This window comes from Sinohyriopsis cumingii, chromosome 1 (assembly GCF_028554795.1).
Source record: "Sinohyriopsis cumingii isolate HCF-2022 chromosome 1, ASM2855479v2, whole genome shotgun sequence".
Taxonomy (NCBI): Eukaryota; Metazoa; Mollusca; class Bivalvia; order Unionida; family Unionidae; genus Sinohyriopsis; species Sinohyriopsis cumingii.
This window is the reverse complement of record NC_142961.1, coordinates 31,809,178-31,832,992: the sequence shown is the minus strand read 5'-3', so window position 1 is coordinate 31,832,992 and position 23,815 is coordinate 31,809,178. Positions and strand designations below refer to the sequence as shown.

Genomic DNA, 23,815 nt, shown 5'->3' with positions numbered 1-23,815 from the left:
ATATGGAGCCAATCAAAATGAAGCCAAATATGATGTTTTCCTGTCTGAAAGACTAACATGTACTGGAATAATTTTGTTATTCCAGAACTGGATTAAAAGCTGTAGTGTTTATCTATTGCATGCAATGTCCAAATAATTTCTGCTTTTCATGTGTCTTCTTTTGCTACGTGATCTTGCACTGATGCTGAAGTAGTAGACAATACTGAACAGGATGATTGAGAATTTGTATTTTGTGGCAACTACTTTTCCTGAATCAGGCGCTAGAAAAAAGAAATAAAAACTACCAAGTTTTACATTTATATATCATTAAGAATATATTAAATATTTTATTGTAATTTGATTCTGCCTTTGTCATGCCATAATTTTTATACTGCTTGTACTTTCTAGGCATTCAGGGTACCGCAATGTATAGCATGTCGGAAGAGTTTCAACACAAATTCTATTTACATTTCAAACCTGAATTAGTTTTATCATTATTAATTTTAATGGAGCCCACCATGTAAGTAATAAAAGGTAAGCACCTTAAACAGTTCTATATAAACTGTACATTTGAAATTAGGGGAGGTAAGCTTACTGTTACAGTTATGACAGTTGTTTCCCTTTTAATACCCTTATAAATAATGAAGTCTCTGATAATAATGATAAAGCAAAATTATGCAAAAGTAAAGAGTAATTAAAATAAATATATATCCTAGAAAATGCTAAAATAGTGAGTATTTCAGACAATTAAACCCTTTCACTAGTTTTTATTTTTGTTCCCAGTATTTTCCTTTGTTCTGGTAAATAGTCTCGACTTGCTTCAAATTCAATGTGATTTCAGAAAAATTATTTTTGACACTATAATTGAGATAGAGAAATTTAGATAATGTACATTTATACTCACAGTTTAGTCGAATGTGGAGGATATGCTCTTCTTGTTTGCTTGATGTTTTATCCCTTTTGTGTGTAATTTATTTCTGGTGCGGCTTACTTTTTTTTATCGTGCAGAGCTGGCTTTTTTGTATAAAAATTTACCTTTTTTTATACTGCCAATTCAGTTTGAAGACTTTTTCAGGTTTTCGTTTAATTTATACGTTTTTTTTAAATCTAAAGGTTAGGCTTTTTATAGGTATTTTAGTTTCAAATTAAACCTTAGGATTTTTCCTCAAGTTTTCTAGACTAACTATGAACCTCGATAGTAAATGCATGAAGACATAAATATTTACCCTCAGTAAAGAAAGTTAACTATGTGATAAAACCAGGAAAATACAGGACACAAAACAAGATCTTTATATCAGCACAACACTGCCACTGTTAACTGCCAATACAATAATGCTTACTGTGCAGTCAGACAAGTAGAGGCTGGGCATCAGAATCGGTTGCTGCCATTGATGACCAGTCTGAATTAGAATCTGTAATATCATCAATGACATCATCAGACCCAAAACACAGCATCCCTCCTTTCTGGTTCTTTCCTTAACCAGTTGTAGCTAATCAACCACGCGTCTCAGAATATTGGTCCATTTTCATTTTTTCTCATTTTTTCTCCGTGTCGTAATTGTGTAAAACTTAAGTTCGCGTCAGAACATGAGAACTTTCCATTTGGTCTATATAGCAGCCAATCCTACCGTAAATAAAATCGGTTATTGTCTGTTTCAATATTCATAAAACTGGCTGCTTGTTACACTCGATACAATTCTGTTGTTGCTGATCAAAGGACGTTAGTTATACCCCTCTAGAAGACAAATGAATTGGAACCACTGGATAGTTTCTGCAAACACTGCAGATCTCAAGCATACAGATGCTTGTATTCAAACACTAAATCTACTTTAGTACAACTTGATTGAGGCTTAATTTGACCAACCATAATTTAATTTTCATCTTTAACAACACACTGGCTACAACAAACTGCAGGAACCACAAATATTTTGCATGACCTTTCCCCGGTTGGTTTTTAGAAGTTGTGCAACTAACAATTGTTTTGTGAGAAACCCACAATTCCATAGACTGGCAGCATCTACAAAATGGTTGTGAAATTAGTTTGCATTGAAACAGTAAGCTGGCAACAATTTCACATGCAGTTTGTATCAGTATAGTTCCAAGTTAGTTTCCGCCTTGTCAACATGTGCTCCAATCAGTTTTGACCTCGTATGTAGCCAAGGTTTTTCCCAGCATTTTAGAGCAAGGCAAAGTATCATACATGCCTTCTGAACTCGCTTGATTTTGACAGAAAGTATCATATGGTTATATTAAATGTTTATTGGGCATGGTGAAAAGAATGATGGGAGCCTGAATATTGCTCTCAAACTGCTTTGTACTTTTAAAAATTTTTTAAAATCATTTTCATTATTGCTATCAAGAGCGATTATCAGCCTAATGAAATCATCATCTAAAGAGGAACCATGTTGGCAGTCAAGCATTCTGGGCTTTCTAGGTAGCCCATATTTTAAACGTGCCTTTGTAAAACTTGCTGGATGAATTTGAGGTTAAATCTATGACAATATGCCTAGGCTCAATGTGCCAAATGAATCAAGCTGAGCAGCTATTTATGTCAAACCAAAGTAAACAGCTGTGCAAAGTTGCCTACCCTAACAATGACAAATGTCGTATCAAGATTTCAACTGGTAGCATGGCTTATGTTGCGACAAGCATTTTAGTTAAATAAAAATTGTATTTTGTGAAGTACATTTGATAAGCGTGACCTTAAATTTGAGTTCTCATGCAAAGTGTGAAAATACGATTTGTCTGATCTGAGCCTGCAAGCACATCTGTTTATAGCAATCCTCCAAGTATCCTAAGAGTAGCAATAATGTGCTAATGGATGGATGGACATAAGATAACAGACCATCTGAAAGGCTATTTTGATCTTTTTATAAGGACGATTCCACCAAACGATTTACTGGCTGAAGAGCTAAAAATAAAAATAAAGTTGTATCTGAATGGTCTTGCCGTTTTTCCAGAGCCTGTCTAGGCACAAGCCATTAAATCATGACCAGCCATAATGATTGGAATGGAAAATTTCTTACCGTTTTTCCAGAGCCTGTCTGGGCACAAGCCATTAAATCACGACCAGCCATAATGATTGGAATGGAAAACTTCTGTACAGGTGTTGGCTTTTCATAACTGGCTTTCCTGACATTCTGAAGAAAAGCATCATATAACCCTGCTTCATCGAAAGAGTTTATGCTGGAAGGTGCATCTTGTCCAGTTACCTCAACAGGAATTTTGTCAAAATTATCAAAGTTGATTCCCTTTGTTATGGACTTAAAAATTTCTTCTTCATCCTCGGTTGGTGCTGGTGGAACATAGGGAGCCTCTCTGCCCTTGTCTGCAAGGAATTTCAAATCCATAGTATTTAACAAAATTCAAGGTGGTCATCAAAACCGACCTTTGGGGAAAATGAAGAAAAAAATCTGCATTTCTCCTGGTAATGACAGTGACTGACAAAAGGGCTTAATATATTTTGAAACTTTCTTGAAAATTTGAAAAGTTGTATAGATTATATCATAAAAACAATATCAGGAATAATTTACCTGACAAACATGAGTGTCTACCATAAGACTTAATTGATATGATATAGATACTGTGGTTCTGTCCAAAATTCAATGAAGTGTGAGCTTCAATATTCTGCCATAATTACTGTAAATGCATCATGTTTCATTAATAATAGTGCTTCAACATAGCTTTAACAATTTTTCAGTCATATTGCTATAATGTCTGCAGTGTGGCAGTTTACAGTGATGCCAGCATTGGGGCATCATGCTGCGGACATGTGGCATGATGTCCCACCCAGTCACATTATCCTGACACCAGGCTTACCAGTCCTAACACTAACCTCTTAATGCTGAGCACCAAGCAAGGTAGCTATTAGTACCATTTTTCTAAGTCTTTGGTATGACTATGGCCGGGGTTGAACCCATGACCTCATGCATCCAGACGTTCTAACCACTAGGTCACAAATTTTGACATTTGTTTCCCAGGACTTGACCTCCAATGTTACAGAAATTCTTACACCTGGTCTGGTCCAAGAGTGCTATTGCAATTTTTACACTAAAGTGTTGCAGCAATTATTATACCCGGTCCACTATTGTTACAGCAAGTTTTACACTAGGTCTTCTGGTGTAGCAATATTCTAAACTATCGGGATGGAGCTAGGTATAAATGGAGTTAAAAAGTTGAACTCTATTTCCAAGTCTTGATTTCATTACGGCAGTTGTGAACTCCATGACATGACAAGATAGCCAAGTGAATCCTGTTTAGCAGTGGTTTAACAGCCAAATGCAACAGACAACACTGTTTTCTATCAAGCTGAAATGCTGTGGTGGCCATATTGGGTGTCCAAGCAGCACCATATTCACTTACAACCAACTAGACCATAAGATGAATAATGAGCGCTAAGTTTCATTGCAATCATCCTATTAGTTCTGGAAAAGTAGCAAAAACAAACTTGTGCTAATGAATGTACAATGGATGAGAGATGTTGAATGACAGACCATCAAGGTAGAGCTGAAAATGGATCTGTTTTTCACGGTGCAACAGCATTTTCTATAAAAGCTTAAAAGGTCTTGATATAAGGACACTTTTATCGAATTCCGTCCATGTCTGGTTCATGGTTTTCAGGCAGTTGTCCAGTCTTTTTTTTAATTTTAGTACTAGTTCAATTAGATGGAATCCTGAATAGTAGTTACTTCAAATGGAATCCTCAAAAACACTTGGGACATGATTGGAATCCTGAATAGTAGTTACAACAAATGGAATCCTGAATAGCACTTACTTTAGACAGGATTAGAATCCTGAACAGTAGTTTAACAAATGGAATACTGAATAGCACTTACTTTAGACAGGATTGGAATCCTGAATAGTAGTTACATCAAATGGAATCCTGTGTAGCACTTACTTGGGACAGGATTGGAATCCTGAATAGTAGTTACAACAAATGGAATCCTGAATAGCATTTACTTTAGACAGGATTGGAATCCTGAATATTAGTTACATCAAATGGAATCCTGAATAGCATTTACTTTAGACAGAGGATTGGAATTCTGCATAGTAGTTACATCAAATGGAATCCTGGATAGCGCTTACTTTAAATAGAGTACTGGAATCATTTGTACAAATAAGAAAGGCCTGGGTGAAACTTTTCTAACAAATTTAAACCAATTTATGAAACAAGTCAAGATGCTAAACATATTTAATTGTGAGGAATAGATGGCCAACATAAAGATGATGGACAATGCACAACATGGGACCATATTAAACCACATGGCTTTAATTTCACCATTCCACCGAATGGCCCACACTTGTAAACACTAACAAGACCATCTCAAGAAGGCAGTTGTTATTTTTCTGCAAGTTAGACCAATTTTCATTAAGGCTGTTCCATTTAAACATACATAGTACTAGGGAAAGCAGTTTTAAAAAAAATATATGCCAGGGTACTTTGATATCAAAAAGATCATTCTAAAATGATAAGAAAATTCTTAATTGCCATTATGGGTGAGTACCCTACATTAAAAGTGCCTTCCCTGGGCCCCATGTATGTTTTACTGGAAAAGCCCTAAGATGTAATAATATATCATGTACTGATATTTCTAAGAAGGAAAATATGCAATTATAAAGTTCACAAGTGTAACTGGCGACTGATGCAGCAACAGTAAACAATGTTCAACCAGAGTTTATACAAGTAGTACACTTAAAACCTTAATTACCTCCAGTACATTTTTTACAAATTGCAGTTTGAAACCCCTTTGAGTCTGAGGACTTCTTGGATTTCTCAACTTTACATAATCCACTGCTTCCCCCCACCCCGATCTCTTGTGTAGACAGCAATCATTTCTCCCACCATGAGACATACTCTAATAAACACATGATATCCAATAAATATAATGCTGCCCTTCCAGCTTCTCCCAGAAGAAATTCTTAATGTTCCTTTTTATTCTGTGCTATTGCAACTTTTTAACAGACTTGCTGTTCTTTTCATTTTGAGCATGCATTGTTTGCTAGACACAATTTTCAGAAAAATTCTTCAAGCCGTAACTTTATCATGCTGATGTTTTCCAGTAAAAAATATGTACAGTTTAAAGCATACAAGGTACTCCTGTAAAGTTAGTCTGGTTCTCTTATCAATTCCATAGAGTCTAAATTGAAACCCAGGTCTGAATCAACACTACCAAGCCAGTATCCTGATTTTACTTCAAGAATCACATTTTAATTATATTTTTCAACTAATCCCCAAGTCCATCAGGGTTAGCTCCCTATGAAATCAAGTCACATGGGTTGGCAGGTCTAGAATGATAAGCAACTTTATACATACCCAATGTTATCCCTTTTCTCTCAGCACTGGGACATTCTTTGGCAAAATGACCAGATTCACCACACTTGAAACAACCACCATTTCCACCACCTCCTCCTAGAAAAACAGAGATGTTCATTTATTTCTTTATCAAAATAATGTCAATACTAGACCTTGCTTTTAATAAAATCCCCAAAATACAAGCAAAAATTTGCTGGGGTGAGAACCGATTTTTCCGAGTAAAATTCTGCATGTAATCTACAAGTAGTAAAATTTCCTTGGCAACACAACAAAAGTGGTTTGCTGGAGCCCTGCGTGGTGTTTTACATCAACATAACAAGTAATCTTACTATACTGTACATTTAATGTAGTCTTTGTCAAGCACACCCTGAGCATGGGATTCTGCATTATAAATTGGGGGGGGGGGAGAGAGAGAGAGAGAGAGAGAGAGAGAGAGAGAGAGAGAGAGAGAGAAGGCATACAAATTCATTTTCATTAATACCTGTCTGACACTTTTGGTTCATCTCTTCCAAGCTCACACTTTCCATCTCACATTAGATGGAAGTTCTAGAACATCTGGAGCAGAAAGAACACTGACCCAGTTGGACTCCCACACAACAGGTCCATGCAGATTCCAGCAGCTCTTTGACTGGGACCAAAACTAAACTTTGGACATCAGAGTGAGGTTGGAGGAAGTAATCTTGCAATAGTGACGGGTAATGTATTAATTTTATCAACCCACTCTTCAAACTACATTATGACAGTAATACCATACCTGACACTATTGCGTTGAAGAATTTGCCAGTTTGCAATGATGCTGATGGTCTGAAGAAACTGGTATAAACTGACACTTAAAATTTTGGTGATCACTACTGTAATCTGTCAAAACACTAAGACACCGTTATAATTGTTACTACTAAACTTGACAAGATAATGCAGGAGAAAGTAACGTGCGACTGCAAAACATCTCACAACATCCACTGAAGAATGATTAAGACAGACACTGGAAATAGCAACAGTCACTAACTTCAAAAGCTCCATTATTTCTGAAGGAAAGGTCCCCCTCAATGAGGAACTGATAAGCTCTCTTGATAGTAAGGACAACCCACCTGGAAATGGTGGATGCCAGAATAGCAGCAGAGCCCTTGATAGGTATAAAAGAGATGCTTCCAACCTTTGCCACAAAATACTTCATGGCCTCTTATTTCCAGCATTGATATGACCAAGACTGGGGATCTCAACAGGATGAAGAGCTAATGAAGGTAGCCAATTCTTAGACACCCAGTTTGGCAAAGAAACTGAATCACTGCTGTTGAACCATGAACAACCCTTTTCTAAACATGTGGCATAAAGATCATCACACCTTCACCTTAGTGATGCTAAGGAGAGCAGGAAAATACTTTTACGAGTAAGATTCTTGAAGGATGATTCACTCAGATGTTTATAATGGGCTTTTGACCAAGGGTCTCCCCTACAGCTGGAAAAGAAACTATGCTACTGGCTGGTACAGAGAACATTCCATAAGGATGACAAACCCCAATGGACATACATGTCCATGACAATATTCCTCTTGCCTAGAATATGGTGGACGGAGACTGCGTATCAGAGGTGGTTCCAGATTTATGCTGTACCTTCTTGATTCACAAGGTAAGCTACTACTTGCACATTTCCCACTATGATGCCTTATGACGTAAACACACTCCAAATCTATCAAAAACTACCCCCTTTTACTCCAAGTGAGCACTCCATGCCAAATCTGATGGACTGACAAATGAACAAAGTCCAGGTGTACGATTCTGGATGCCCATTAGATATGGGTTGTGAATTAGCCAACAACACAGGCAGTGGTGAAAATTGGATGGGGGGTGGGAATGGGGTTTAGTATAGCCTCCCTAGGGGAATCAAATCTGCAGATGAGTCTGTAGGACAGATGGGTATAGGTCTTGGCCAGAATAGCCTTTATGGAAAAGATTTGGACTGATCCTGTCTGGAGGATCACAAACCTATACTGGACTGTTGAGTAATTCATCTTCATATATATGAAGTCACGAGATTCAACTTCTCTAGGTCTGAGACTAGATCAAGATGGGTCAGTCGACCAAATGAGGACCTTCCACTAGTCATCAAAAACTAGGAATGGAAATCCTTAATGACTTCAATTTGGCTGCAAATGCCCTCATTACCTGGGTAAAAGCTCTAGGGAAGGAGATCAGGCCAAATGGAACACCTAGAAATTAAAATACCTCCTGGTCAACACAAAACCAGAGGTATCTCAATTGTGGCAGAATGATGGGTATGTGAATGTACCCAGCAAGAAGACCAGTGAAGAGCACCTAGTCCCAAAGTCATATGGTATTCCTGACTGAGGTGGTAGTCTCCACCTTGAAGTGTTCTTCTCAAAGAATGTTTAAGTAGAAAAGGTTGAATCTAAGAAAGTCAGTTGGCATATATACATTGTATAAAGTTGCTGAAATAGTATATTTTCCTCTATCCATGACCAGCAGTCAGGGGAAGTAGATGGCTATGCTTTGAAGTTTCTACTCTGGGAAAAGGTGTGTGCAGTTCTTTTAGCTATTCTACATTTGTAACTGCACCAAATTAGAGAGAGAGAGAGAGAGAAAAATGTGGTTATTGTCTGCAAATTAAGCACGGGCAAAATTCCAATCATCCTAACTGAGGACTACCACTCCAACATGATACGACAAATTACTTTTTTCAGAAAAATCTATCTATCAAACAATGGAGAAGGGGATAAAGAAAATGATGGAAGAAGGTTATACATGGAGGCGAAGGTGTCCCACTCAAGTAATTCTGTGTCCTCTATCCACTACAGTTCCTCTGAGGCAAATGTAGGAATTGAATAGCAGTGGAGTACAAAAACAGAATTATTAGTTTCCAGAGGGTGTCAAGTATGAACTTCAAGATTTAAAAGAACACATCTGAGGAGCCTCGAGTTAACTGAATACTGCATAATAAGTTCCATTTGTTCACTCAACAATCTTGAAATTTTGAATCAATAAGCATTAATTATTTTCTACTAACACTTTCCAACCACTTTACCCCCACCCACCCGATTTTCAAACAAAAGATCAGAGAGAACCTTGTTCTGTGCACCAGTGAGAACAGGACACAAGGTTGGGGGGAAGAGGACGTTGACTTTGTTCACCACTTTATCCAACATCCAACTTTCTCCTCCACCAACATCTGACCTGACAGGCAGAAAGAATCTAGGCACAATGGAAGTGGTTGAGACCAATACCAAAAGTTCCTCCAAAAAACTCGTTGAGAGTCTAGCATGATGGACTGACATTGTCCCAAGCCCACTCTTTAGTTACTCCCAGTTTCTCTCAAGACAGGGCGACATCAAAAGAGGATTGCTTTCCTGAAACCACTTATGTGTCTGTGTTTGAGGAAACTAATAGTAAAAAAATCTAGTGACTGGTGCTCATTTACTGGTCAATGATCAACCCAACAAGAATAATCTGATGGACAAATGAACATCAAAGATCAATCTCTCATTCGCACTGACTGCATTGTAATGTGCATCAAGGATCTCAAAATCACAGATGTTACAGAATGTTCTTGCCCCACAAAAGCAGTAATTTCCATAACATGGGAAGACATCCAGACTCTCCCAGAAATGGAGTTATCCAATGAAGACAAAGAAGAGGGGTTCTTCTTCCTTCTCCTGTACATGTGGTGACTTTCCACAAAGTCCTACACCTGTTCTGACCAAAGACAAAATGGTAGCCATCCATGCATGTACTCCCTTTGCACACCAGGCAGGTAAGGCATACAATTTCACAAACCAAAACATAAAAAATCCCTAAAATTAACAAGAACATGGAAACACTAACCAAATCAAGGAGGCAAACATTGAATCAATGACATTTAACAACAAAAATGACACATTTTGATGTGCAGAAACACTGACATAACTCCAAGGACAAAAAAAGGAAAGTATTAAGTATGTTGGCTATGGTTGACGTGGCAGACTGAGATCATGTCCTTTTCAATTCTGGCCCTCTAACACTAAGTGGACGAAGAAATAATTACCCTGTCCAAGAACTGATTGAAGAAAAAAGTACATAATCCATATTTTATTCCCTTGTATAAAATAACTACATCTTCTATAGCATGTTTGCCTTTCAAAGTTTCCAATGCTGTTTGGATCACAATATCTTGCCCTACCTTTCTTTTCTGAATTTGGACACTCCCTTGCCATGTGACCATCCTCCCCACATTTGTAGCAGCCACCTGAAAAACAATGCATATATTAGATCTAATACTTCAAAATGACTTCTACAATGTTTCACATTTACATCCTTACATTTTGTCAGGTTTTGCTTTTGTTTTTTGTACTGCTGAAAAGTCACTTCTTGCTGGCATATTCAAAAACATTAACATTAAAATTGTTTTTCTGATAAATAACCCTTAAATATAAATGATACTGAGAGAGAATCTCCTACCACTATTCCATGCACACCATATGCCTCAAATAATTTCACAGTGAAGCATAAAAACCTAACAACTTTAAGGCAAACTGGATCGATGTACTGATTGACAACACAACATGCCTTAATTTTAGAGTGAAGCATATAAACCTGACAACTTTAATGCAAACTGGACCAATATAATGACTGATAACACAACATGCCTTAATTATCACAACGAAGTATACAAACCTAACAACTTTAATGCAAACTGGATCAATGTACTGACTGACAACACAACATGCCTTAACCAATTTAAGAGAAGCGTACAAACATAACGACTTTAATGCAAACTGGATCAGTGTACTGACCGACAAAAAAGTTTAGTCCTAGCAATACCATGCATATTTCTACCCCATTACCAAATTTAACTGAACTACATTCAAACTTTCAAAAATATTTAAAATCTTTGGTTGAGTTGTTACAGACATCTTTAAATAGTGTTAACATCAAAATAAGGACTGAAATAAAATGGATAGAAATTAAGGACTTCCTTACAAATGTCTCCTAGTAAACAGCTGAACATCATGAATTTCTTATGAAGCATCTCTAAACACACAAGCAATATTTGTAAGATTAAACTCAGCACCTACTTTTCTTCTCTGAATTTGGACACTCCCTTGACATATGGCCATCTTCGCCACATTTGAAGCAGCCACCTAAAATGAACAAGGCTCAGTCACATGAGCTATAGTAATCTCATGCATATTTTTGATTAAAAGGTACATTTGTTTTCTTGGGGGTGGCAGGGAAACTATGTAACACTTTCCAGCAGCTACTGCATTCCTTACGTAACCTATTTAGAGATCAAATTGCCAGCCCAAGATAAATATTCTCTCCTCCAATTTGTAACGGACGCCCAGAATTAAAAGAACATCATACCAGTCAGATTCCTTCATTTCAGCTAAAATATGGAATGCCTTCCTTTTCTGACTTGGACCAAGACTACAGGATGTCAGCAGAGTGTGAGGTGGGTATACTAGCAACAGCAGCAACAGAGTATTATATAACTAAAATTAGTTTTTAATTGTAAGGTTCTTAAAGAAAGCGTCACTCGAAGGTTTGTTATTTTTTTTTTTTATGATGAGCAACAAAAAAAAACCATGTGAAAGATTCATCTTGGAATTAAGGAAAGATATACCAGTTTCTGAAGCTTAAAATACCCAATAAGATTAGAGAGCTCTGTGGTCCAACACAATGGTAGAACTCAAGATAACTTTAGCGTTAGATAGGGCTGACTACAGTACTTAGCAGAAAAAAAACATCATTTTTTCCCTCTCAAAGTCAGAAGAAAGTCTGCAACTATATTTAGAGACCTACAGCACCAATTAGAGAAGAGTCTCTGTTTGGCATTGTAAACTTCAGAAGCAGACTGCCTTCTAGCCTTGGTGATATAGCTACATATTTTTTTGTAATCCCCTGCTCTGTGATAGCAGGTTTCCACTATCAGCTGGTGCACAGACCATTCCATAAGGACCATACAGCCCTGTCTGGGCAGGCTTTCGGCCAGAACATTAATTTCCCTGGAATAGGACAGACTCGTAGAATGCTTTCATTTGAGACTGCCCATCGGAGAAGGTTCCAGACTTCAACACACAAAAGAGCATGTGAACCTCAGTGCCACTTGAGGCACACTGCTATCAACACGTCCAAGGCAAAAACAACATGTCTTATGAAGATGACACATCCATGTAGAGCTAGAAACACTGCTTCCATTTCTAGGTCACTATATTACGGTCGATTCTTCAAGTCAAAATAGAACCACCACTTGTAGCACCTGTCCTGAATCTGAGGCATCTGTGTAATGAAAGGATTGGCATTCGTGAATTGTTTGCCAGAAGAAGGAACTGGAGAGGGTACTTTCCATGGGCATGTAGAGTTCCTAAGAGAGAGAGGTAAAGGCATATCAGTAATTAAGTCCTGGCCACAAGACCCACTATGAGGGACAATGTGAGCAGTCCTGTCTGATGGGATGCAAACCCTCCCATGATTGGTGAGGAAATTTGTCCCCACATATATGAAGTGTCAAAAAGGGCTGCAATTTTAATTCTCTGGGCCAGGATTAGACCCAGACTAGTCACTGTCGACCAACAGAGGGATGGATCCTTCCAGGAAGTATCACTATGGACATGTGCATCAACCAGTCATCAAAAAAGCCAAAAATGGGGATCCACAAAGACCTCAAGTGAGCCTGGTAAAGACTGGGGTCAGAAGCAAGACCTAAAAGAAAAGCTTAAAATCAAAATATCTCCCGACTGACAAAACTGGAGGCATTTCCTTTGAGGCAGGAAGATGGGCATATGAATATACACAGCCTGTAGCTCTATGGAGACAGCCCAATTTATAGGACCTTGTGGCATTAATGGTCAATGCAACAGTCCCCATCTTAAAGCATTCTTACTCGAGTAGAAAGATCAATGATGAATCAAAACTTTCTGCCTCTGTTCAACACATGCACAAAATTTGGACAAAGAAACCAAGATTTTGATCATTTCCCATCCTCGACTGTCTCCTTTGGGAAAAGGGCAAATAAATAGGGCAAATACCTCTTCCCTTACATGAACCAGTTTGGAATGGTGAAAGATAGGAGTCATTGACAGGAGAGAATGTTCCCAGAAGCCAAGCTGGTATCCATACTTGCAAGTGGAATGAACCCATATACTGTGCATGATATCTGACCAGCCCTCTGTAAGAGAGCTAGTCAAACACCTCCTGGGGCGACTGAAACGACACTGCAAAAGATTGTGCAACTCCCTTGGGTCAACCAGCTCTCTCTTTAGGGAAGATGGCTGAGACTGAAAACTTTCTACCTTGATGAATGTGTGGGAAATATGAATTGGGGCCGATCATCAGTTGAGGCTAACCCTGTCTGAAGAACCTCCAAGGTCTCCATAGTATGACAGCTCATGAGCCAGAGTAACACAGCTTACTGTTAGAGATCAAAACTCTCCATTCCTCATTCAAGTAATTGAAGGAGGCAGCTGAAAAATCTTCAGCATCAGAGGTAATGTTTACTAGGATGCAAGCATTAACCCTTTCAACACTACAGTTCGGTAAACTGGCCCAGGAGCAGGCCATTATACTGGTCTCATATACATGTAACGATCGGAATATATATTTTGTGATTGGTCAATGTTGGTGTACCCATTAGTAAATAATTATTTCATATTACAACTCATTTGCATACCATTTTGATACATTCAGACTTTAAGGTAGGTTGTTAACAAGAAAGGGGATTTTGGCAATTCATAAATCAAAATTTTAGAAGCCAAAGTAGATCCAAATTAGAAGACTTGTCGGATGAGTCTTATTTCTCTAGGGAATAAATAATTTTAAATATGGGAATCCTGATCATGTACATATACTTGAAGACAACAGAATAAATTATAATATTATAAGCAACAGTGATGACAATGAGTACTTTGAAGCTTTTGAACTCTGCGACATATACCACACTACAATTTTGTCCATGGACAATCACAACTGGCTTGTATATTAACACATTTTCTGAATGTATAGGCCAAGCACAAGTATCTGATGGCTCCTGAATATCTTTTGTAACGATCATGTAATTTAAAAAACAGCAAGATTTACAAATAGGAATGCATACTTAAAGTGAGAGACTGAACCAAACCAACACAAATGTGCCTCGACTTGTCACATTATCTGAAATACAGCCTTTTTATAGCCTTTATATATTAATGCAATAAGTCCAAATGTATTTAGTTCCAAATGAATTCCAATACTGAATGTGTTGATGTTACTGTAGTCTTGAACATGCTAATGTGCCAATGGCCTTGAAAGTGGCAATGTGATAACATTCTTTTAATGTATCACAATAATATATTCATTATAATTCCCAATTATGTTTCAGTCTAAGAATATTATTCAGCACCTTTTTTTTTAAAATTCCAGTGAATAATCTAAACATATCAACCAAAATTGAAAACTGAATACAACAATAATTCCGCTTTGGATGTAAGGCAAGAATGAATACTTCTTTAAGTAAAGAAGTTTATACACCCCTCGCAATTAACATTTTCTGGAAATAATCAAATTGATGGATAATTTCTTTTCTGAAACTTTCTAAGGTCGGAATCAAGACAATACCATAACCCTTTACCTCAAAGAATGTACACATGTAGCAAAGTTACTCAGTGCAGTGCACTATAAATAAACACCTGTTACCTATTCGATTCCTACACATAGGCCTGCCTGTTAACTGTAAAGCAATGTGGTGTATGTTACATTTAACAGCAATTTCAACCATTTTACATTTTTGGTACACATCTATTATGTATGGAAATATTTAAGAGTTAAGTCCGATTGTTATAGTGTAATTATTTTTCACAGAATAATTTTGTTATGTGCTTTAAATCTTGAGAGAACCATCAAGTCAGTGAAGCCGCATGACCAACCAAGTCATCTGAATTTGATAATTAATAAAAAACTAATATCAGAGCCTTTACCAAAGTTATTGAAGCTATCATAGTTGTGATTCTAATCTAAAAGTACTGAACGAAATCCGCGACCTCCATTTTGGGGAGTGGAGAATACAACCCAGTTACTTTAAATAGCAGATTTCAAACAGAGCATAAACAGTGACCACATGATCTGACGTAATGGTAATTCATAGCATTGTATCTAATAGGGGGTTTCCCAAAAGTTGGCGCTACGAAAACCAGCTCAAAATGGCTGATGTTTAAAACAGGCGTCAAAATGCGCTTGTATGCAAATCGGGTAGAGGCATCCAAAGGTGCCTGAATGCAAATTGGGAAGAGGCGTCCAACGCTTGTATGCGAATGGAGTAGAGGTCTGCCAAAGGCGCTTGCATGAGGTAAAGGGTTAACTCAAACTGAAGTAAAATGTTTACAATTAATAATGATCTGAATATTTAATCTATAATCATAACAGAAATATTAACTGTTGTTCACAAAATAAATGTCACTGGTCAAGTACATCATTAACTTGATTTTGATCTAAAGTCAATTACAAAATATGAAACAATCATACAAAAAAAAGCCAAAAACTCAATCCAAATTAAATATACATATGTTTGTCCATGTAAAACATTACCTGCATTTCACTGATGATGCAGGTAAATGATCTGCCCATCAAAAAATGGTCTTGGACTTTTGTTAGATTAATCTCATGTAGTCAAAGCACATTTTTTATTCATATGTTTCCATAATGAACATAAAAGTTTGCATATTTAAGATTTTTAACACCCGTAGAAATATTACCCATGTGGCTTACGCTGAAAAGTGATATTACAATCAAAAGCAGACCATACATTACTATTTAAATGCTTCATTTAACATTTTTGATTGAATAAAATAAAATCCATCTTTAACATTCCTTTCGATTTACCTGTATATATCATCCGTGCAAGATTAAACTTGTTCATGAGCATATTTTCAAAGATCTGAATTTGTCTTCTTTACAATGACACCATATATGTATTCCCATCCCATGAAATAAAATGTTTACAGGTCAATAAAAATACGTTGCCAACATTTATTAAACATCTTGAATGTTAGTGTTGAGTCGAAGTCATTGTGAAGTAGTTACTTAGTGGTGAAGGTGTTAGGCTCCAAGGCCTTTACTGAGAGACGAGTCCAGTCAATATCCCCATATGAGATGCCCCAGATTCCATGGCGGAAGTCAGTGCTGGAGTGTTATGGGGTGGGGAGAACACCTACTACCTGGTAGACGCTTGGTGCTGTGAATATTTCTGTGCAAGTTCAAAAATCAGATTGGCGATAATTTTAGTGTCCTCAGCCACAGAAGGCTATGGGCACAAACCTTGGTGAAGAAACTGGTTAACTTCAGTACTTTGTCAAAGATCCAGACTTTCTCCTACAACACCTAACAGATGTAAGCAGCAACTGACTCGAATAGTTGGGGAGGACCTGCTGCAAAATGGCAGTTCTGGGAAGTCCTTTCTTTGACCACCTGAATGGAAATGGCATCATCCCAATACTGCTTACACAAAGTAATGGGACTATATCTACAAACAGTACTTTGAGGCGATTATGATCACTGATCCCTCCTCAACAGTCTTGGAGGGACCTACCTCCTTTTTGTTGGACAAGGCCACAAGTAAGTGAGCAGGTCCCTGCTTGTCTCACATATCTTGAAATCTAAATGTCCATGATGTCCTGGCAGAAATGTTCTACACCTGACATGTCCACAGACAACATGTAGGGAATCCATCTGTGTGCACAAATTAAGTATGGCAGGCAGGTGCTATGTGCATCCCACACTTACCAACACCTTGTGACATATTATCTCTGAAAGAGTAAAAAATAACAACCAAGATAACCAGGAATCAAAGACAGGCAATGCTTGCCTCAAAACGGGTTACTAAGATCAATCAACAATGACTGTTAAACAGGGCAAAAAAACTTCAAAATAAGCAAAAAATACAAATATAAAAACCCTACTCAAATAGTGTAAGGAACGTGGTTGGAAAAAAAAAAGTACAAAACTGGCCAAAAATGAAATAAATAAATAAATAAACAAAGAACACTGCAAATTTTGATGAGCAATCTTAGTACACATGTAACAACATAAAGTCCATGGAGAAGAGAAAGGCATTTCGTATGCTGATTATGACTAAGTATTCAAACTGGTGTTGTGTTCTTTTCAATTCCAATCAAACAATTATTAAGTGAAGGAACATTTTAGTTTGGAGCAGGGACTTGGCATCCCAGAAAAGGAAAACACTGCAATAGTAACAAGTACTGTAGTACAGAAAAGTCATGCTTGAGAGATTACTGATTTGAGACTAAATACTCTGAACCTGTGTTCCTGCTAGCAAGAGGCCCATCCAACCGTGCCATCCTGTCCCACCCCAGTGTAACTCTCTGCCTTCTTGAACTGCAACATTAGCATTTTTATCAATACAATTTTCCATAGCCCTCACAATTTCAATAATTTTTTAAATTGGTTTTAAAACTTGAATCACCTGCTTTACTTACTAAAATCCATATTCAATTGGATTAACCCAGGTGGAAAGTACATTTTCTCACCCGAGAATAAAAAGATCCAATTCATTACAACAAGTGTTCTGGCTTGGTAACATCCATCTCATTTACAGTCCGGTATGTAAACCTGTACAGGGGATTTTGTAAATAACTTCATGGGCTTAAGTTTTTCTATATATTAAAAAAAACTTTTTTATATATTAACTCCCTTCAACTCCAACATAACAAAACAGTTACAAGTCACTTTTGACAACTTAGCTTCTTGCTGGACAATGAATATGGGGAAGAAATCAACGAGTTCCTGGACTGATTCTCATTAACATAGCTGTTTCCATATTATAACTGGAAAGTAACTCTGGCAAATTATTTACAGCTTCCTATCTCCAGCTTTGCAGTTTCACATTTTTGTACTTGCTGAATTCATTAATGCCTCAAGCTATAACAGAATTTGTAATCAGATGTATACGTTTGTATATCACAGGGTTCATGTACACTTAATAAAAACAAATTTCACAACTTTTCCAAGGCCATTTGACGAAACTCAAGAACCACAATATTTTGCATTGTCGACTATGATTGTGTTGTTCTCAAAACAACTTTTTTTAAATTGGTGCTCTGCACTTTATGAAATGAGCAGTTATCTATTTTTATTAAAACTCCAATCTCAGAAATTCCATGATTTTTCAAGGCCCTAAAAACTTGTTTTGATTCCAAAACTTTTCCAGGATTCCATGACCTGCAGGAACCCTGATTAATGTGCTAGATTTATTTATTTCAGGGGCTACTGTAGTTGTCTATGTCTTGGATGAGAAAATACTTTTGTATGTAATTTAAATTCTCATGATAAATTTAATTATTGCTAGTTGACTGGAAACATCTGTATTAGGGTATTGTTAGTGACTGTGATTCCTGTTAAATATGGTGTTATTTGCAGCCACTCAAGCCCCAGTGGTGTGATGTATGGAGGGGGTTGTTACATTCATACCAGTGAACAAAGAAACCATTAATGGTGGGGAAGGTGTTACTTGTAGGCTTACAGTAAATCTCTGATAACAATTTTCCCTTTCTGGGAAACATTTAATTTTGGACCATCTGTTGTAAAAATTTGTAGCAGTCTATGCAAGCAGATGTCAAGTGCTTATAATAGGGTTAAGCAGTTTCAGTATGAAAAGAACAGACCTAAAATGATCGTCTCAGTCCTAATAGAAAGTCAGTTGTGTGATGCTTCCCATTAATTTGATCATTTTGTCACTATGACATTATTTTATTTTAGCCATTTAAATACTGAATCACTTGTTTTCCCTTCTGAAATTAAGTCACATCATGCGGCTGTGAAAATGACTTCTTGTGATCTGTGTTTTTATCCCCATCAATTTCGAAGCATCATATAAACTGTCTTTCCAAACCCTGAATATTTGCACAAGGTGATGATCTCATGTATGATCAGAGCCACACCCATCAGGGTATGATCAATTATATCTGTAAATCCATCTCCCTTTTATTAGATTGAAATCTTATAACTGTTGGATATATCTTAAATCTAGAGGCCAACCTCAGTCATTACATTATGAAGGATTTGAACCAGTGTATCCCCTAGGGATGCAAGACTGAGAGTCAAAACTGGGGGTCTGACTGAGTAAAAAACAAAATTTGGTATAAAAACTGGGGGTCAAATTAAAAATGTGGGGGGTCTCTGAAGTGCAAATGAGGGTAAAGGGAAACACTGATTTGAACATTCAATCTCAAATATTGTAGAAAATATTGGAAGACATTACACACGGACAAGAAACATACACCATGCAAGGTCCAACCTTAATCAGAGCAATGATGGAGAGGATATGGACACATTTCCTTTCTCAGCTGCAAAATATCTTTGGAAAAATAGACAGATTTAGACTGTTTCTTTAGATATTGTTTTACATTTTGGTGGGTTTTTTTTCTGCCTGCTAATCCAGTCATGTTCTGATAATCAAAACTGTGAAAAAGATGCTACTTTCACTGCTTAAAAAGAACCATTATCATTGGGTCTATGACTTGTTTCTGGATATGAAGCTGTTTATGGTGAAACCTGTAGAGGAATTTATGTAGAAGTGGTTGAGACAATTAGAGTTCCCCTCAGTGGGGTGCCAAATCCTACCAAGATAAAGCCATCAGTGACACATGTTAACTGTCACATATCTTTGAAAGGAACAGCTGTAAAAAAATACCATACATACTCACTTGCAAGTCTAGTCCAACTGCAAACTACAACTGGGGTCGTACTTGAGTATATACACCGTACTAGAAGAAAATACAAGCACAATACATCGCCAACCAAAACATCCTCCCGTTGTCTGTCAAACACCACCACTCTAGCCCATAAAAGCAACAGACGGGAGAAATAACAATATTTCCTACTGACAATGGAACAAACAGCCAAGCATTTAAATGCAACAAAGGAAATAACACGCACTTACAAATCAAAGCGCACAATAAACATGAAGTACAAACCAAAAAAGAATTCCTCTGAAAAGACAACACTGTCTAGCCTTAAAAGCAACAGATGGAATGATACAAACACATCACTACATTCACAATACATAAATATTAAGCAACAAGAATCTAACACCCCAGAAAAGCTATTACAGCTAATGACAAGAATCCCAGAAAACACATATTCCAAATTGGACCCCCCCACCAACAATTCTTTCTCTGCAAACGGCATAAACAGCCAAGGCGGTAAAAGCAGCAGACGAAAGTAGGAAAAAAAAAAAAGAAATGAAAAAAAAGGTTAAATACACAATAAAACACAACATCATGCAAAATATGTATATAACAAACTAATGATAGGAGAAACTTAGACTAATCAAAATTTCTTATGCGGAATGAAAATAACGCTTGATAAGTGAACTTCATTACAAAAATCATAACACAAGTCTCTTCTGTCTTTCAATCAAACATCGATGACTCTGATACTCTGCAGCACGGACGGCATGATCAGGGTCAACAGCCATCAAACAGAAGTGGAACAGCACAAGAATTTATCGCTCAATTTAAACAGCGCTACGGAGCTGGGAAGTAAAGAGCCGTAAAGTACTCACTAAGGTGAGATCAAGGAAAAACTTAGACCAAATCCAAACCTGAAATAAAAACAATACCCCCAGAGACTACAAGCATGCACACAAACCAAGCAGCATACTAAAACAATAGAGATAAAAGAGAAATAACGAGTTTGGTAAATAAAATCAAAATTGTACACTAGGCAAACAAGGAAAAGACAACTATGAAAATTTGACAACGGAAAAAGCTGTCCTTACAATAAAATCAACATAACAATTATAGCACCACACACAGCACCACACAAGGACAAAAACTGATTGACAAGTCACCTCGTGGATAAAAACTCAAAATAAAAAGGGGAGGGAAACCTAACATAGACCCAAGTGGTCTAATGAGGGAGGGAGTACTGACCTAAGTTACGGGTACGGGTGGCCCACCCATACAGTACTCATAAACAACTTTAAACTGGCTGAGGTTAACAATGACCACCTTCAGCACCAATACAATAAACATGTATCAACAGAAATAAAGAAAGCAGCAGCACAACCACCTATACTAATCACAAACATAAATAATAATAATAATAATAATAATTTACATATAAATTGATGACCATGCACTAAACTTTTGACTTCCCTACACAAGTAAAAACTAATGATAGCATTATTTCAGTCTTAGTACACATTTGGGTTCTATCCATTTGTAGTGACAGTCAGCCAAACATTAATCTCTGCATCTTGGACATTTGATACAGTGACTGTCAACAGATACATTTATCTTCCCACTGACTGTTCAGCATCACTTTAACACCCTTGGACAAAGCACTTTGTTAAATTAATCAAAATTCCACATCTCTAACCCTTTTCTAAAGCAAAGATTTACCCTGTATACTTAAAAGTCAGATGGAACCAGATCTGCCAGCACATTTAGGTCTAATCAATGAATATGATATGCCAGATCATTTAGGTCAAAGAATTTTTTTAAGGCAGATTACTGAAAATTGTGTTTTTTTAAAACTTGTCTGTGTTGGAGGGGTTGAGGGTTTGGGAGTACAAAATCATATGTTTAGCAAAATGTCCATTTGATTAAAATCAGATCTCAATTTCACATAGGACAGTGATAATCTGATTTAGATTATGGCATGTATGTCAACATCTTGCAAGTACATCTACTCATTTCATCAGGGCAATCAAAGTTTCTTTATGACCAGCCAGATGGGTACCTCATTTTCAATAACCTGAGCGTTGGGAAATCAAATATTTTTTTTAAGCACTGTAGATCTATGATGTCTGTTAGGTCAAATCAATTAATCAACATAGTACACCCTCATCTGCCAACATATTATGCAATGGCTGACCAGGGTCAATGCTGGTTGCAGCTGGACAAGACCTGTTCATATATACAGATATTAAGCAGCTGGGACTGGTACCAGGACCCAGCTGGCATTGTAGTTTTCACTTTTAGCTCTATAGAAAGTTTTAGGACCAAGTGTTTGCATGTCCATAAATCCCCAATGCAACAATGGCCAATCACACAAGCTTCTAAAAAAATATGCCTTAGAATCTCAGCATTTCCTGTCATTAAGTTTGTAGTGTTAATTATTTGTGGGTGGGGCCAATAGCAATCTCAGTCTAGTTATAATATTCACTGTGGTGGTCAACAGCTTGGAACCATATGATGGAAATTTTAGCCCAATTACCTACAAGGCAGGATGAATGGAAATAACTCATCTGATCATAGATTTACTAATTTCATGTCCATCTCTCCTAAGTTTCCACTCCACAGTTTCAGATAGTCTCACAACTTTTACTTATTTTTCTTACATCATATCTTCCATCGTCTTTATTCTCTCTATCTATTTATATTAGATGACTTTGAACCTATACCCACTTCCCTTACATATAGAGTATGATTTGCAAACCTTTACTAAATGAAGGAAGGGGGGCATCCTAGAGATCACCATGTAACTATACGATGCTGACCCAGCATTTTAGAATATGACCTTACCCAGAGCTGTCAGATTTTCTTACCCCCAAAGAGTTAATCTTTTCAACTGTCCCATATGTTGATATGTTTTTCTATTTCCTCTTCCCAACTTGTTGCAAATCTGAAACCTGATAATGGTAACTGTTGATTCTTCAATTTCCACTCATCCTGCCTTACATAACCTTGCATAACAGCTTGAACTATTTCAACTAAAATCCCTTTGGTCATGCATAGCAAACCTGACACTGTGATATAACAGCCAACAAATGAGCACTGTGGAGAGGGACCTACATGTGAACCAGCATTGTTTCCAGGTCAATGATTTAAGGAGACAGAAACTGATAATATGGAGTTCATGCTCTTTTGGTTATCCAAGAAACAATGCCTTAGAATCCTGATCCAAGAAACAATGGCTTAGAATCCTGGACAAGTTGCTACTTCTGACACCACACAAAACTAGTAGCCATTACACATATCAAACAGGGTTAAGATGAATATTATATAGTTTCTTCTGACCCTTGTCACCCCATTTTTGATATTTTGATATTTATATTGGGGCATAGGGTCAGAGTCCATTCCCTATCGAAAAGTTGGAATTTGCCAACACCATTTGGTGTCGGTATGGGGTAGCCACTTACTAGCCGGCCCAGCAAACTTGAACTATCATCGAGATTCATTTTTCTATATAAAAAAATGTGACTTTCATTTATATGCTCGATTTGTTTTCCTACAGCGACACTAGAAGTGGTTTATTGTTGATATCACGTGTCTATGACCGTTGATGTCACTGACAAGTAGGTTACGAAAGTTGTGCAGTCACATGACTAGAAATGCAAATTGCAAGATCCAGGTCAAATTTTAGCAATGATGTATTTTAGTCTCATGTGACAGCAGATTAAAGACAGAACGAATGCTATGATCGCAATTTCCGAGAAAATAAATTATATTCCTATCAATTTCATGCAGGTATATCTCGATGAAAGGTCGTTTAAGTTTGCTGGGCCAGCTAGTAAACGGCTACCCTATGCCAACAGCAA

At 37.1% G+C, this 23,815-nt stretch overlaps 1 protein-coding gene across 3 annotated transcripts in view; it reads right to left on the bottom strand.

Moving 5' to 3' along the window:
* Positions 1-23,815, bottom strand: part of LOC149806647 (ATP-dependent RNA helicase DDX4-like) — a 108,756-nt gene that overhangs the window by 20,457 nt on the left and 64,484 nt on the right. For 2 of the 3 annotated variants that reach the window (XM_089956114.1, XM_089956123.1), the window contains exons 6-9: positions 11,358-11,423; positions 10,463-10,528; positions 6,293-6,388; positions 3,006-3,307 (exon numbers count right to left, since the gene is read on the bottom strand). In XM_089956114.1, coding sequence (XP_089812240.1) covers positions 3,006-3,307; positions 6,293-6,388; positions 10,463-10,528; positions 11,358-11,423 — 530 coding nt within the window. The remainder of the gene's footprint in view (positions 1-3,005; positions 3,308-6,292; positions 6,389-10,462; positions 10,529-11,357; positions 11,424-23,815) is intronic. The other variant, XM_089956131.1, reaches the window with a different exon arrangement.